The following is a 17,179-nucleotide window of genomic DNA, read 5'->3' on the forward strand; positions in this document are numbered from 1 at the left end:
GAGGACCGCTGCAAAGCCAGTGCTGCTAGCATGATCCACAGGGGCTCTCTCTGACAAGTCTGCTGGGTCAATTTTAAAATGACCAGTTAAACGCCTGTGGAGATCCAGCTTCCTAATTATCGATTGACCTATATATTTTTGGCATCAGTTATGCCCCAGAGAATCTGATTTGACAGGCAGTTAAAAGTCCACAGTTAAATACATTCTGAAATAGCCAAGACAAGCATAGCGACTTCCTAAGAAGATTAGTTTCTTCTGTTAATCAGAATATTTTGGGGACCGTGTAAGAAAGTGAAATTAGGCACCATTTTGAAAGAATAGAGCCAAGCTGTTTTGTATGCCAAACAGCTTATATATACATATGTACAACAGCCCCAAAATTCTTAAAACTTATAAAAATAATCCGCTGTGCCATGACCATTATAAAGTAAAACTGTTGAACAGGATGCATTTATACGCAAGGGTTGCCTCTCAAAATGGTAGCTGCAGTTTAGTTAACCACTCCCTGAAAGACACTGTGGACGTTTGTAGATACACTGCTCATGTTCTTTCCAGCTGACGTTGATAACTGTTTTAAGGTTAGAAAGCAGAATACTGGGGCTGCTTTGTGGCCATGGGAAAAGTAATTAAATCTGTGAGATTCAACCTGTCTTTGAAAAAAAATCACACAGATTTGCTTTTGTCATAATTGTTTTCTTGCTCTCATTGTCACACCTTCATTGAACCTCTCTCCAGAAACCAGAAGGATGAAGAGTCACATCATAAAAGGCAGAAGACAACACTTACAAAGCTAGTCACCAAGTCAAGCTGGGAGGTAGCTGGACATTATAGGACTGTGAGCAGAATGGGGACTTATTCTAGCACCCTGAGGAAAAAGAAGATTAGGACAGAAACAGAGATTTGAAATGAAAGGACCAGCATCTTGAAGGGTCTTTCATTGCTCCTCAAGACTAAGACCTAAGCATTGCAGGAATTCAGATATTATTATAAAAATAATGGTTTGATTATTTCTTGCAATGATGAATAGATTTATGCCTGAAAATAGTGGATAAGTGGCATACTGCTTTTCCTGTATTGTACTAGCAGGTACTGTGTTTCCCATTCTCCCGTTTCCTCCAGTGAATGCAAAGACTTCATGTTAAGCCTAAACCCTCCATCTTCCTCTAGAATTATTTACCAGCAGAATCTAAGTTTCAACTCTATGACGTGACTCCAAATAAAAAAGCATCATCAAGGAAAAGATACATGTTGTATAATTAACAGCCTTTCTGAATCATAGACTCACACAGTACCTGTGGATGTGTCCACTGTGAAAAAAGAAGAAAATTCTCCGGGGACCAGTGCATATGTGACAACACCATATATTCCTGAATCTCTGTCTGTGGCAACAACATTGATGATCTCTGTTCCTGGCTGCGTGTGACTGCTGATGCTTGTCACATAGACGGCTTGCTCAAAAACAGGTCGATTATCGTTAATATCTTCTATCTCGATGCGAACAAAAGCTTGGGCACTCAGTCCACCCTGTTGGATAAATCAGAAAGATAAAAACAAAAGACAAGATCAGTTTCAAAAGTGTACACAACAGAACGATGCACATCTGGCTTCAGCCCATCATTACGAAATGGAACATGCTGCAACAATATTGAGCAATGAAAAAGTCTGTTAAAAACAAGTTTTTATCTGTCATACCTAAATTACCTAAACCTAAATTTTGGAGTAAGTTATACATTCAGAACAACTCCAGTGGGATGAGTACACAAAGAAGTCCAACTTCTTATGAACAGTGAGGCCTGAACACAAAGTTATTTTTGTTAATACTAATGAGCACATGCCAAATCCTTGCTGGTCTAACCTCACTTGTTTTTACTGTAATCACCTACAGACCACTTACTCCTTCACAGATGAAAGTCAGGCCTTTCTGCCCCAAAAACACATGCCCCTGAGCTGATTGTGGCGTGCCAGTAAAGTGCGAATAACTTCTTTCTATCTATGGGTCTTTCAGATTTAAAAGTGTGACCACCATAACAGCAAATATGAGGCTTTTTCAACTATTGATTAAGCAGAGCAGTGCAGAACAGCCAAAAGCTAACCTGTCAGGCTGCTGCCTGCAAGACCTATCCTGAGGCTACCACCCTGGTAGGTTTAAGCAGTTTTGTTCATGCAGTATGTGCGTGTATCTATATGTATATATAGATACACACACTTATTTGTGTATATGTACGTGTGTGTGTGTGTATATATCTCTGTATGTTTGTGTGTGTACTTGTCCATATACCCACACCTTCACTTTGTGTGCACAGAGACAGAACAATACCAAATTCAACTGAAGCACACAGCTGAAACAATTTGTTGATGTAAAATTCGTAACTGACTACATAAAATTATTTCAAGCATGCTTGTGAGTTTGCAGGGAAAGAGGTCTCACCACACTTTCTAGGAGGCTTGGCTCAACTTCTCTGCTTTTGTTCCTTTTCCCTACACAAAGAGCTGGGAAAAGAGCCAGGCCTTGGTCGCAGCTTTGGCACCGTTCCTCTTTGCGACCCCAGCCCAGGCGCTGCGCTGTTCTCCACCTGCTCCTGCTACAGGTGGCCACCAAGAGCCCGCTGAAATACCACGTGGGCAGCCACAGGACCACGTTTAGCCTTGCTCTGCAGTGAAACTGGAGAAGTCAGGAGGAACTGTAAACTGCCTTACCAAACCACGCTACAGCAAAATCATGACTTGCCATGGCAAAGCACTGAATTTTGTGACAACCTGGAAAAAAGAAAATTCTGTGGATGCTGAGGTGTAGACCCCACAGGGCCATGAGTGAAACAAATGGCAATTTACTTCTCAAAGGCACTACCTCGTACTCCCTGTGGACTCCCTCCATCAGTTTGGAGAGGTTCGTATTTCCAAGGTTATTTTACAGCTCTAACGACTACAGACATTTTTACAAGAAAGCAGCTCCTCTTGTGGCCCGGCTAATGGTGAATGCTGGGGCACTGACATGTACACAGAGGCACAAAGCAGCACATGTATGTATAGCCTGCACGTACTGTGCGCAGTACATGAAGATACAGACTGAGGAAGAATCCCGTGCTCTTCCAAGTCACACTGAGAGCACCGTGCTTGTATCAATTAGTCACTTACTGAAACCACTGACACAGATCGGATGTTGGTGCGTACACATGACAAGCTATGCTGAGCAAGTCCAAACTTAATTTTGCAGTCACAGTAGCTAAGATATAAAAAAACCCCTGGGATACATATTTCTGCAACCTAATTGTTCACGTCAATTATTTTTAAGTCTGACCTTCATGAAACTATCCAATGATTCAGACTGGATACTACTCCTTTAGACTTGCCCTGCAGCATAACAATTTTCCCCAAACTATTTTTGAAGGTTTGCTTATCATGTCCCCAGGGTCTGACTTACTTTTGGGCAAAAGTACTATCTGCATTCTCCCCCACATTTCCATAGAGATTTTTGCTTTGTTCTGCTTTGTTTTTTTCTTGCACGTACTGATATTACCTCTGTTGGGTGGCAGTGACATTCCCATGAAAGCTCAAGTATGTGGAAAATTAAGACGATCTTGTACACCACACGCCTATGTTTCACCCACAGACTACGAGATCTGTCCCATATCCTCCTGGCATGCTTGGGGTTTCTTCCAAAGAAAATAAGGCATGGCATGCTTCCAGGGTTCACGCTGCCATGGAGGCAGCCGACAGCCAGGATATGCCTGGGGACCAGCGCTGTAGAGGGTCCTGGGCTAGCACCAGCCTCAATCTACCAAGACAGCCATAAAACCCTGTGCTGATACGGGGAAGTGGAGATGTGCAGATCTAGTGGGCTCGCTGCCAACACCCAAATCCCACTTCAGGGTGAGCCCCTTCCCCAACACCTCAATGTCCACAGGAAGGAAATCCCTGTGCAGGAGCTAAAAGGGGAGCCTTATGTTCTCTGTTCAAGCCCCCTGTCAGAAAATGCTCTGTGGCTCCACAACTTTCAGGTACTTTAGGACAGGAATCAGAAACAACATTTTTAAGGGAAAAGGGCTGAAAAAGAAGTGCGGTCAAGAATAAAAAGCATCTAAAAAGAGGCAAAGTTTGGAACAGCATGAAACCAAGCTTCAAAAAGTAATAAGAACTTGCGCTAAACTGCTTTGTCCAAGTTTCATTATTGATAAACAGACATAAAAAACCCACTCTCCAGCCAATTTGTATTTATCCTATGGAGTTATGTAAGGACCACAAAATCTTTGGAAATTGATTAATTCTAAGTATATGGGGGAAGCAAGTTGGAGACCTACTAACTACTCAATCTTTCAGAAGACCAACGAAATTTTGTGATGGAAGACAGATTCTTCTTTTCCCGAAGCAGCAGTGTGTCCCCCTCACACAAGTCAAGTATGATATTAACTTAAGAACTTACGATATTAAACTGGTTACAGCCCAGTTCTTGCTCTGGCTGTGAAAATCTTTTAAGTATTATCCCAGGTGAGATGGAACAAACTGTTGCTATTTCTAACCACATCGATATACTTCATTTACTCAGAAGCAAGCACGACATAGTAGATCTTCCAAAATATGAAGGTCGATTTAAACAAGGCTGTTGCTGACAGAAGATTACACTTGTCAAAACATATTACAAGCATCAGAAAGCCACAGTTGTTCGTTTTGAAATCCATTTTCACAAATGTTCAAGTATTTTTAACTACTGTTGTGCTGTTTGATGCAACAAAAAGTCACAATTATAATAGCTGCTTTGTCAGAATCCTGAGAGCTGTGTGTTCCATGGAACAAAAAGGGGATATAAACTACGACCAAGTCAAAATAACCACAAGTAATATTTCTTTACTTTGGCAGGACCAAATTTGTGTGAAAATATAAAGCTATGAGTACACCTCTATCATATCTCAAAAAAAAAAATTATCCTGCCTTTGGCAGGAGAGACTCTTTAGCTTAAGAAGTAGAAAAGGTGTTTCTTCAAATAGCTGTATTTCTTCATGTTGACGCTTAAGAATCCATCAAGATTTCCATGGCAGTCTCCAAAGTTTTTGTCAGTGAATTGTGCTGTCAAATTCTTGTTCCAAACTAAACTGTGATATATAAGATCTGACATGAACACATATTTTCTTTTTTCTGTGTGTTAACCCTAAAAGATATGTCACCTTGAAGTCGCAATGCTGTCAAAGTGGAGAGATGTCACCAATAATTTCAAAAGCCTTAACTTCTTCAGAAGCTTTGCCTGTGAGTGTTGAGCTTTTATCTCTACATTTCAATAGCTTCAGTGTAAGAGACAAAGAAAATTGGACAAGCAGTGTGGTTTACCAAAAAGCAAGAGATGAAGAACAAAGTATTTTTCTCTGCAGAAAGGAAGTAAGAGAGTCACTAAGATTTCAATATTATTATAAGTTCTTCAGAGTCTAAATAAATACCAACCTACATAATTGTCAGAGTTTACATGTTTAATGAATGATTGTGCCAGTACCTGTTTAAAGATGAGCAGTAACATAAAAGGTGGTAATGCCATACTCTACATTGATAGATAATTTCATAATCTGCTCCAAGTGATTGAAAGAGTTCAGAATACACTATATATTCTCCCAAAAATGCATCATTGCACTTCAGTCTTGAAGCCCAAGCCTGGACTCTTCTTTCCATGATAAAACTTCCACGTACAATCTTATCACATCAAATTGGGAATTATGCCCATTTACTTTTTGTTCTTTTTTTTAAAAAGAAACACACCTTCATGAAAGAAAAAATACTATTCAGGTGAACTTCTTACCTATTTGTCCCTCAGTATGTCAAAGCTCCTGTTCCAAGCAACAGACCTTGAAAGTCATTACATGAAACTACACACAAAATAAGAAACCCAGGCATCGTATTGGAGTCAATACTATGAGGCAGCTTTAGCCAAGTGTTCTGTGACAGGGAGTTTGGTTTATGCGCTGTACATAAAGTTAAAGCTCAGTTTTTCCTCTCTTTTTTAAATTTTTTGCATATGTGCTCTTTAATTGCCTATGCAAACATTCTCAAAGCATTTAAGTTGAATTTTGAAAGACTGTTTCCTAACAAGAAGTGGTAACACCCATCTGTGTAGGAAGCACGTAATCCTGAGTAAACTCAGTAAGTGATGATCTTGAGCATACAGTACAGATGTGGTCACAATCCTCTATATAATTGTACCTTCATACAGATGCCCTTGTATATGCAATTAGATGAGACTTATTATTTACTTTAAAGCACTGTATTTGAAACTCTTATTTTTTTAATTTTAGTTTCTGCAAGTGCATCTGAAAAACACACAATGGAGTGTATTTCAGTCATGTTGTGAAAGCAAACAAAAAGCCAAACAGAAGAATTAAGACATATCAGACCCAATTTCCACATATTCCAGAACAAAAAAGTAGTAATTTTGTCCCCTATATTGCTTTGGAGAACATGCAAATACTTATTAGAATTCCTGTTTTTCCCTATTTTCCTCTTTGCAAGACTTGATTTCACAGTATGCCTCATCTAAATGTCTCTCAAGTGTTTGTGAAGGTTCCCCAATCAAGACACCTTCATCTGATTTTCTTCTTTTTTTTTCCCCCAGAGACAGAAAAAAATACAATTTGAATATCGTTATAAGAAATTTTCAGCTGACGGTAAAGTCAAAGACACCCCAAATGCCTACTGAAACAGTCTCTGATCTGTCACAAGTGCAGAAATACAGCTGTTGTGACTATGCGTGCGGTTTGAATGGAAGGTGTCCCAGGCAGAGGTGGCATGGGAATCACAGGAGGGTCACCCTCACTACTGGCGCAGGTCTCAGTCTGCCACAGTCCACAGAGACCCAAGGAGAGGGTTGTGGGATTCAGTGCAGACACCTTTCTATTAACCTAGCTGTATGACTTCTTTTCATATAAAAGCATTTCAAGGAGTGCCACCAAAGATGTATGTGAAGTGATTTTGACACCAAAACCAGTGCTGCCAGCTGAAAAGACTTATACTAACATTAAGATCAGTCTTGTCCCCACTTAATCAGTGAGAATGCTCCCACGAGCTCTCAAGGGATGTTTATTTAACACCACCAGTCCAACAGAATCTCTTTTCCACTCGCCTCTGGAGTGCAGTGTCAGTTCTCCCATTACACTTTCTACCCAGTGCATGAAAGACATGACCAACAAGCTCCAAAACCATGTAATGGAGTAGGCATGAACAGGTGGAGGAAATGGAGTTTTCCTGTAAGATAAACTGAGCACCACCTGGAAAATGCTTTCTTTTTTCCCTCACTTCTAATTAACTTTGTTATTTTCTTTCCTTTTCATCTCTCTCCCTTCCCTTTGTCAACAGTGACCCTTCACTCTTCCTTTGTCTTTTCTGTACGCATTTCTCCCCTGATGACAGCCTCCACTTTGAACCCCACACTCAACATCTTTAATCCATCAAAATCAGCAGCAGAATGCCAGGAGATAAAATATCCTACTACAATTCTGCTGTAAAGGTGGAGACTGGCTCAACATAAGTTCAGGTATACTGAAAGTTTTGAAATGCTAATATTGAATTTAGGTGCTTTAGTATTTAGGTGTTAGATGAGCAAATTTTTTGAAGAGAAATCAATGGGAACTACAAAGTGCTAAGAAGATCAAGACCTGCCTGTCACAGACAAGGCAATCAAAAATTGAACCCCTCTCCCCATTATCAAACTTCTGAAAACACAAGGTCCCTAAATGCAGATAAATGACAGACCAATTTAAAAATGAAATAATCTATACTTCGATGCATTGGCTGTTTTTCTTTAACTTCTGACATAAGATTTATCACTACAGCTATAATTTAACCAAAAAAGGCATCAAGCTTTTTTCATGTAAACCTATTTTCCTTCACATTTTCAAAATAATCTTCTGGACCAGACTGGTTATCTGAGAAACTTGTTAGAATTTCACTGCTATTGTCCAGCTCTCACTTAGCCTTTATTAATAAGACTAATCTTGATCTTCCAGATACGAGTATGTGTTCTTTACATTTATATAGCTTCGAACCATGTGTATGAGAGAAAGAAAATTAATTGATGAACTACAGCAGAATACATAATTTTTTCTGCTGCTATACATTGTAATACTGACTGCTTTATTCTTCAAGGTTTGGAAATCTGTACTCAGGCTTGTGCTACAACATTTTGCCTAGACAGGAATTTGGAAGACAGAAATCACAAATTAGAGAAGTTCCAAAATGGGCACATAGACTTCTGCTGGAAAGATTATAGATACTATGCTAACTAAAAGACTTACATTCTTAAATTATTAGACATTCAAATAAGATAGAGTCAGGAAACAAACGTACAAACAAACAAAAAATATATACTTATATAATTGTTTCCCCTCAGAAGAAGTCTATGGGGAAGAAAAGGCACATTGTGAAAGGCACTATAAACACAAAAGAATGCTTCTGTAGCCTCTGAAATAAACACTGAATAGTGATAGCTAAAGAAAAAAGCAGATAAATTGCTTAACTACTACACATATATCCAAATTCAACAGCATACAAATATAGCCTCAACTACATTCTCAAAATGTAACAATTAACAGCAAGCATCAACTGCAGCTAAGTTCATCTACTCATGAATATGGAAATCATAGTTCAAGTTTCTTCAGTGTACTGTAACAAAAAGCACAGACATTTAATGAAAAATACAGTACTTCTAGCACAACTGCATTTTTTAAAATTTATATTAGATATGCTTAGGACAGTATCTTAAATGCAAGTTTAATATTCGAAGTATGAAATAAAGACTGTATAGCCTGAAATAATTTGATTTCAATGTTTTTCATCTCAAATTGTGCTGCAAAATGTGACCTGAATAACATTTTTAAAAGTGCCCTTATGTTAAAATTAACTTTTGAAACCAATTAGTAACTTTTTTCTTCAGCCTCTTCACAATTCACTACTAAAGCTAAAGAAAGTTAAGAAAAGTACTGGCGGGTCTCCCAGGCCTCTCATTGCAAGTCACCTTTGGATAGTTTCATAACAAAATGAACCCAGGAATTATTTTCTTCCAGTCTTTTTCAGGAGTCGCACTACCAAAACTTTGTTATGTGGCACCGGGTAGACCAAGTGTCCACACCCAGACATCTCAATGTCTTCCCACTACAAACAAGTCCTTACCCTCCTTGCCAAATAGCGATCTGAAACGGACTGCACATACAACTACCCTACCCACAATGTACCGTGAACACCCACTTCCAAGGACCAGATCTTTTAAAGTGGAAACTTTCAGACATGCCGCTGCAGGGATGCTGCACCCAGCCACAGCAGCAGCAGTAGCATCAGCTAGCTAGAAAGGACAAGGAATTTACCCAGGAAGATCACTGGCACCCACAGTAGTCACACAGCTCTAGCACAAGTTACTGGTTTATTACTGCTGCAGTCATCTTTAAAGCGGGGAGCAGAGGTAACCTGGAGTCCCTCAGTTCCAAGAGGAGGAAGAAAATCAGCAGGGACTAACACATCCTAGATGTGGTTTTCAACAAGTTGTTTAGGAGTCATTGGGGATTTCACAGCAAATTTTACCAATTTGGGTCAAAATTTATGGTTCATGAAGTATCACTTTCTGCCCTCTGTAAGGGGGGGGGTAAGAAGTTTTATTCAAATTTATGCAAGTTTTACATAGTCATTACATTCTCATTTAATAGTATACAACACATCCGAATTTGCAAATGCATTCACAAATCTGGCAGTATGGAAAGGCGAAACTTACCCCATCCGTAGCTTTTACTAAGAGATCATAAGTGGTTGGATCTCTTTCTCTGTCAATGTCTTGAGACACACAGATCTGACCAGTACGTGGGTCAATCTGGAAGGCATTTGATTTTTCATAATAATGAAATCCATCGTAAAGACAATACTCAATTTCACCAAACTGGTCAGCATCTGCATCTGTTGCCTTGACCTGCAGGGAAACAACAGAGATAAAAAAAATGAAGCCCGCAAAACTTTTACTCATTCATTCAGAAATCACAGATACTTTGCTTTAAAGTTACCTGTTTGTGTTGTAAAAGCAAATGTGCATACACACAATACAAATACACTCTGCTACCTAAGCTGTCTGTCTGCAGTTTTTGAAATAGCGACTCAGCTACTGACAGCGTAATTATTGCAACAAGCATATAAGATCGATTAGACCTGTCTGCAATGTTACTTGTTTACCTGTCAATAATTATATCAATCAAGGGGACTACCTGTGACTGGAAAAGACATACACATTAAGCCATGTTAGTAAGCCATACCTTAAGCTACCTTCCCTTCATGTTATTTTTTACCAGTGGAGGTAGGTCTTATGAAAACCACGTCACATGTAGATGAGAAAAGTGCTGTGGGACATTCTTACCTCATGTATTTGCTAAAAGACTCCCCAGAGCTTAGTTTAGTACTTCATTTGAAAGAGGGCTTGGTGTCACAGTGATCCATACAAGTTAAGGACTATACGGAGTTTTAATCTCCAGTCTTCTCGCCAAGGAGGCAGAGCTCTACCAACACAACTAAATGTGTCCTACATGTGCATGCACAGCGCAAAGCAAGAGATGCACAGACTGTGGCAAGTCCCTGCGAGAGACTCGATTACCTTGTCAGTGTAGTCTGGCATGTAGTTGTAACTGCTGAAAGACAAACAAGCCAGACTTCTTTTCAGTTATATTAAGTACATCTAAAAAGCAGCGTGAATTCTGCTGTAAATCTCAAACAAGTGTTGTAAGTGACTATTTTAAAGAAAGACTTCCTTCAGACGGAGATCCTTCTGCAACCACATGGCATCAACGGGGAAAAAAAAAAATATATACACACACATTAAGCCCTGCTGACAAGGAAAAATGGTGGCAGGAGGAAACCTAAATGGGTGATGGTTAGGGTCTGGAGCAAGGCAATGATAGCCATGGGGTGGGGGGGCCTGATCCCAGGCACAAAATGGCTATTTCCAAACAAACACATGAGCACCTCCCCTTCTTTCCAGCTATGCTCAATCCTCTTGTGTTACAGATGGATCAGACCAGCCTGGTATGCTAGATGTACACAAGATGCTTTCAGAAGCCTATGAAAACCTGGGGTGACTTTCAAAATGCTGCATCACCTTCCCTCTGCTGGGTTTTAAAGGACTCTAAGCATTACACAAACGTAGGGAGTCAATACTGTTTAGCTGAATGTTTGATTAAGGCACTGACTAGTCTAGAAAGCATAAAACCCCAATAATTTAAAACCGTCAGGTGATTTTAAACTTTAATAGAGAACACACCTGAAAGTTTTTTTTTCTAACACTAAAATTTTTCTTTTTACACACATGGGGGAAGACAGAAATCAACACACCCCTTAAAATATTTTAATAAATGTTTACCACAGCAATAGGTTTTGCCAATACCATATACCTATGCCTTGAGTGAGAAGAGGCTGAGGGAACTGGCTTGTTCAGCCTGGAGAAAAGAAAGTTTTGGGGGGATTGAATAGCGACCACCCCGTGCCCAAGAAGATGTTACTGGAAAGACAGCACCAGGCTCTGTCGTCAGGTGCAGGGCAGGAGCCGGAGAAACAGTGATCCCAAGCTGAAGCTTGTACTGCCTGGTCCTAAGGCAATATTTTCACTACAAAAATGATTTGGCACTAGGAGAGGCTCCCTGCCCAGAGCAGCTGGGGTCTCCATCTTCAAGTTTTGAGACCCAACTGGACACACCCAGGGCTGCACCAGAAACCTCCACTGCCCCCTCCATCCCCATCTGGGCCAAGGAATAAACACAGCAACAAAACAAAACCACGCTGCTTCATCAGCCACCAAAAGTTAAGTCAACAAGATGCTTCAGTGTGACACTCTTGCTCTTTGGACAAGGAGTGGATTGGTTAAAAAGTATTGGATAAACAGAACAGTTTTCTACATTGCACCTTCAATTTTACAGCTCTCCAATAACAAAATATTTTGTGCTGAGTTTGGCTTTTCTCTGACACGTTCCATTGTGAAAGTTTTCACTTAAATTTACAAAGATCTCAGAATAAAATAAGTATACATTAAAGTATACATTAAAAGAGCTAGTATTTTTAGTTCTCTAATTTGTCATTATTGGAGATGCTTAAAGGATTTCTTCTCTTCGTCTGGTTTCATTTTCTATTTATTCTTCAAAGCAGATCAATCTCTGTTTTTTCCATCAGCTTACCTGTGCAAGTACAATGCCTGAAGACCTTCATGAGCTTTGGAAACCTTATTATCACAAAGCTTGAGAATTTAAACTGGCAGGAGTTCACAGAGGAAACCCATGCTAGCCATCGCCTGCACCTGACCCAGGTTGGTAAGGCGAGACCCACAGCCATCAACCACAGGCAGGGTGAAGGCAGGGGTCTGCACATGGCTGCCCATACAGATAAACCCCTGGCATGGTTTTAGGCACAGTTTCAAAAAAGACCAAAGGGGTCAGGCCAGGGACTTTTTCCTAGCAATAAGTTTGGATGAGGTCATCCTGTTTTGGGGATGTAAATGAATTTAGCTGCATGGACACAAGCCGTGCCAGGTCATTCGGCCTTAGGGGCCCAGAACAGCCCTTGGCTGCTTCTCCTACTAGTACAAACATGGCCCTAAAGACCAGTCAGTGCCTTCATCACATGCTCACTTCTTTGTCCACAGAGGAATTGTTTTGGCATTAAGATACTGAACTAAAACCAAATGAACAAAAACATGGCTTGGAAAAGCTGAAAAGCATAGAAGTTGGGAAAGGGAAACCATGTAAAAAGCGCCAAGGCAAATTATAAAGCTAAAACTTACTCTAGACCAGTTATTTCCATCAGAATTTTAAAATGACAGACAGCCCAAAAGACACATGTTATTTCAATTAGCTGTTGTGGGTTTTCTTCTTTGTTGGGTTTGTTTGTTCATTTGTTTGTTTTTAAGCACCCTGTGGATTTCTCCACTTCTGCGTGGGATGCTTGAGATTTGCTGTATTTCAGTGACTGTGACCGTGCCACGTACTCCAATGTACCCCTTTTTTTCCCCAAATCATTTCTCAGAGCACTGAAGGACATTATACCAGAGTTTCTGGTGCTGCAAATAGTAAGCTCCTCCACAGGAGCCCTGTGGTCAGGGCCCTTCACACTTCTTTCACGCCCTTGCAGTTTGCATTCCACAGCTGCAGCGCAGGGTGCAACGCGCAGCCACTCCTGACCCCAGTCCAACCACTCGTTCTGGGTAAGTTCAAGGCAAAACTCGCACTCAGCTTCAGTGGAACAAAAATCTGGCCCTAAAAATGCTTTACAGCTGTATATAAATCAAATCTACAGCACACATATTTCACCAGCCTTGTACTTTGTTATTTCTATCATAAAAAATAATAAAACATAAGCCTAGTGTGCCCTTGATACTCTTCTGCCCTGATGCTATGGAATAGTAATTCACTTCACCCTTTTAAGAAAAGTATTTCCATTTATTTCTTCTGCCTGAAATCTAATACAGGTGACAATACTGAAAGGTTCTGTCTCCCTGTGCCTGCATGCAGTTACGTGTGTAAATGCTAACATTTATGGCTGCAATTGAGTGCGGGTGGAAGTTCAAGGGTATTGTTAGAAGTTTAGCCCTTTATGTTCAGCAACTTGTTTTCTTTCTTGCAAATTATGCAGTCCTCAGACTTTGAAGAGTACATGCAAAGGAATAATGAATGATGAATTTAAATAAAAATGCTTCAGTTCAAAGCAATACAAATTTGATCATCTAATAGTGATCAACTTCAATTACTTTAATCATCTCTCAGGCAGCAGAACTAACTGGCATGAATTTTTACATTTATAAAAACATGATCTTTCTCCCTGTCCAAGTCCTTCACATCCATTCAATTCCCACCCCCTTAATAGTCCTTCTTTTAATCACTCACCATGGAACCTTCAATCTGAAATTAAAAGTGAATGTAAAATTTGCTGTAGCAGACACAGCTGAGGTTCAATGGCACTACACCTGAGGTCAGTGGAGCAAGTAATTAGCATTGACACAAGCTGATTTAGAAGGAGGAACCCAGTGAAAACATGCTAACAAATTCAACTTCTCAGATACAGATGAAGGGAAGAAGTTACCACAGATTTTAGAAATTAAAGCACATGGTAGCCACAGTCCAAAACACGTCAGATTATGATAACATACTGGGCTAGTACCAATCCTACAGAGTATTACAGCAGTTAAGTGCCTGAGAGCTGTGAAATACAGCAGTCCAAACAGGAGGAAATGAAGGCAGCAGCAGGGATTTTCACAGTGGATTGATCAAGAGTGTTGTATGTCAGCAATATCACAGAGGTGATAGAGCTGAAAGGATTTATGTGCCTTGGAGATGCGGGAGGCAAGAGAGTACCAAGCTGTAACACCTGTTTTAAGAGTAAGGTGGAATATGAGATCAGGATCTAGGAGAAAAGAAAAAGGGGGGGAAAAAAATAAGGGTTATGCTCACAGGGCTTTTCTCATTCTTTCACTAAATATGTACTAAATGCACTAAGTTGAAGATGTATGTTATTAAGGAGTGTAAAACTGGAAATAAGGAAAGACGGGACAAAGTATTTCCCCAAGAAACGTTTTTAAAAGCCAGCAAAAGTCATAGTATGGAGAGCTACTGGCTGGACTTCATCCGTCAGTCATGCTTTCTGTAGTCTACATCCTTTAGTCTGTTTGTACACCATCTAGACTGCAAATCCGTCACAGAAAGAAAGTTTCTTCTGTCCTGTTGTCACTACCAATAAAGTAATAAATGGTCAGAATGCAGTCATCCTCTCAGGAGAAGGAAAAAGGAGGACCTAGAGAAATGTTATGGAGAACAGTTAAAAAAAAAAAGCTGATCCATCAATGTGATGCTTAAACAGATTAATGCATGAGGGGAATAAATGGTGGAAACTGGTAGACACCAAAGGGTGTAAGAAGATAAAGAAAGAAAAATAGTCATTTAAAGAGACAGATTAAGACAGTGTTGGAAATGCAGAAATTACCTTTATTTGCATATGGAAAGAGGGGCTAATCTCAGAGAAAAGAAAATAAAGGGAACCTCTATGTAAATAAGGATCATTAACCTCACCTAGATGTACGCTTTAATCCTACAACACACCTGCAGGTTTGAATGAAGAAAAAAATGCTGGCAATACACTTAAATAGGAGGGAAGAGAAACACCTTGTTCAGTGTTATGCTAAAAGTATGGAGAGACTTCACAGCTAATAGAAAGCAAACATTTGGCAGATCCATAGCTGGTTCCATCCACTTCAGTGGAACTATGAAAACTCACAGCAATGGGCAATCTGTCCCAGTATTTTACAGGCATGAAACAATATTACCAATAAATAACAAACAAGATTATAGAGAATCATATCAGCCGCTAAACCCCAGAGTATTTTAAACACCGATTCTTTTAATCAAAGTCCCCACTTTGATTTTTTGTTTGTTTGTTTCCACTGGTTCAAAATCCTCAAGCATATATTTAACTGTGTCACCGTACCATTTCAACAGACTAAAATAAAGTTCCTGTCTATTGATTTAGATTTCTTCACTTTCTTTCCTAGGCTTTATTTCCTGGTGTATAACAACTGAATATATTTTGAAGAGCAAAACAAATATTTTGAATTATATGCAAAATGGGAGAAATTACCTGTGCACACAAAACCACATCAGAAAAATATGATCTTATTAACTATGTGGATCAAAAATTCAGGGCCACGCACTTTCCAGTCTATGTACAGGTCATTTTTAGGATTTAGAGAGTATGCAGCCTTAAAGCTGACTGCTTTGCAATGCTGAATTTCACATGTGAGTGACCAGAATTACTTTTATGGCTTTCAGATTGACAGAATAAAAGTAGACTACAATGGGAAAGAGCAGGCAATTTGGCCAAAAAACTCATGACTGTGGTCATCTCTGATAGCAATTAAATGAGACTAAAAAATATTAAATCAATTTTTCATGGCTTAAGAATTGCTCCCATACCACATATTTTGTCAAGTTTACTCCATTTTATTTCAGCTGACCAAGATACAGCTTTCACAGTTCATAAAATCTGTTTGGGGGACCCTTAGTGTCAGATCTTAAGGCAGATTTAATTTTGTGCATCAGAAGTGTGTTTAATTCTTTCAGTTGTACTGATATTGTGAAAAGCATGTTAACAGCCAGCAGTCAGTTTTAAAGAAAAACCAGAATGTAGAGTAAATAAAAGCATACTCCACTACTCCAAATCCTCATCATCAAAATGTAAGACAGGACAAAACTGACAGATGCAGACATAAGGAAGCTACCAGGAACCTGAAAGGAAACAGTTCAATGATAGAATTACACTGATGATGAGTGGTATAAGAATAGTCCTGTCCTGCAGACATCACAAACCTAAAATCCAACATCCTTCCAATTAAAGGATTGAAGGACACCAGGCCTGTTCCTGGCAGTACGAATGTCAATGCCCGATGGCAGATCCTTACCAGATGAGTGCTACAATTCCACATGTAGGCAACGCCACCAGAACGGCTGACTCCCAGTATTTTGGAAGGACCCACTATACCAGACCTTCGTAACAGGTCCCTGGCCGCAGGGAAGCAGAGGAGCAGCCTGTGTTGGTGGCATGCTATCAGTAAAATGAGATTGTAGAAATCCGGGTAGTAGAATTACCAGTAGCTGAGATTCTTCAAGAGTCGTTTGGGTTTAACTGTGCCTATGAGATCAGTACATGAGCTGCCATCATCAGATGTCTTTAATTCAGTGCCCTCCCATATAACCCTGTTTGGCATGAAAATAGTATATAAAATACAAACCAATGACCTTCACCTCATAGCTGCCTGAGGCAGTGTGGACAATAATGCTGATGCCAAACCTGAAAAGAGTTTTAATATATTCATTACTTCTCTGTATTTTTATCTGTCACATCATGCTTGATCATTGCCCATCTCCCTCGAACCACAGGTTTAACACACAGAAACAGGAATAAAGCTTCATATCTACTTGCTTAAGTCCTAAAGGCATGAGCCTTGACTTCAAGACAGGAACTGTTTGTCTGAGGATTTAACAGCCTGTTCTTGCACAGCAGCTTGCACTGACAACAGAGAAAGCCCCACTCCTCATCCTCAAACTGGGCCTTATCTGGAAAGTCACAAACCAAAATAACATCTGGAATTTAAGCTGAACATTCAACTGGCATTGACACTCACTTTGCCAACCACCACGGTTACCAC

General features: G+C 39.8%; 1 protein-coding gene across 1 annotated transcript in view; it reads right to left on the minus strand.

Moving 5' to 3' along the window:
• Positions 1-17,179, minus strand: part of DCHS2 (dachsous cadherin-related 2) — a gene marked incomplete at both ends in the record, with an annotated part of 120,882 nt that overhangs the window by 62,203 nt on the left and 41,500 nt on the right. Inside the window, 2 exons of the mRNA XM_081999463.1 lie at positions 1,293-1,524; positions 9,734-9,925. Coding sequence (XP_081855589.1) covers positions 1,293-1,524; positions 9,734-9,925 — 424 coding nt within the window. The remainder of the gene's footprint in view (positions 1-1,292; positions 1,525-9,733; positions 9,926-17,179) is intronic.

Source organism: Phaethon aethereus, assembly GCF_964289735.1.
Source record: "Phaethon aethereus genome assembly, chromosome: 4".
In the NCBI taxonomy this organism is placed as follows: domain Eukaryota; kingdom Metazoa; phylum Chordata; class Aves; order Phaethontiformes; family Phaethontidae; genus Phaethon; species Phaethon aethereus.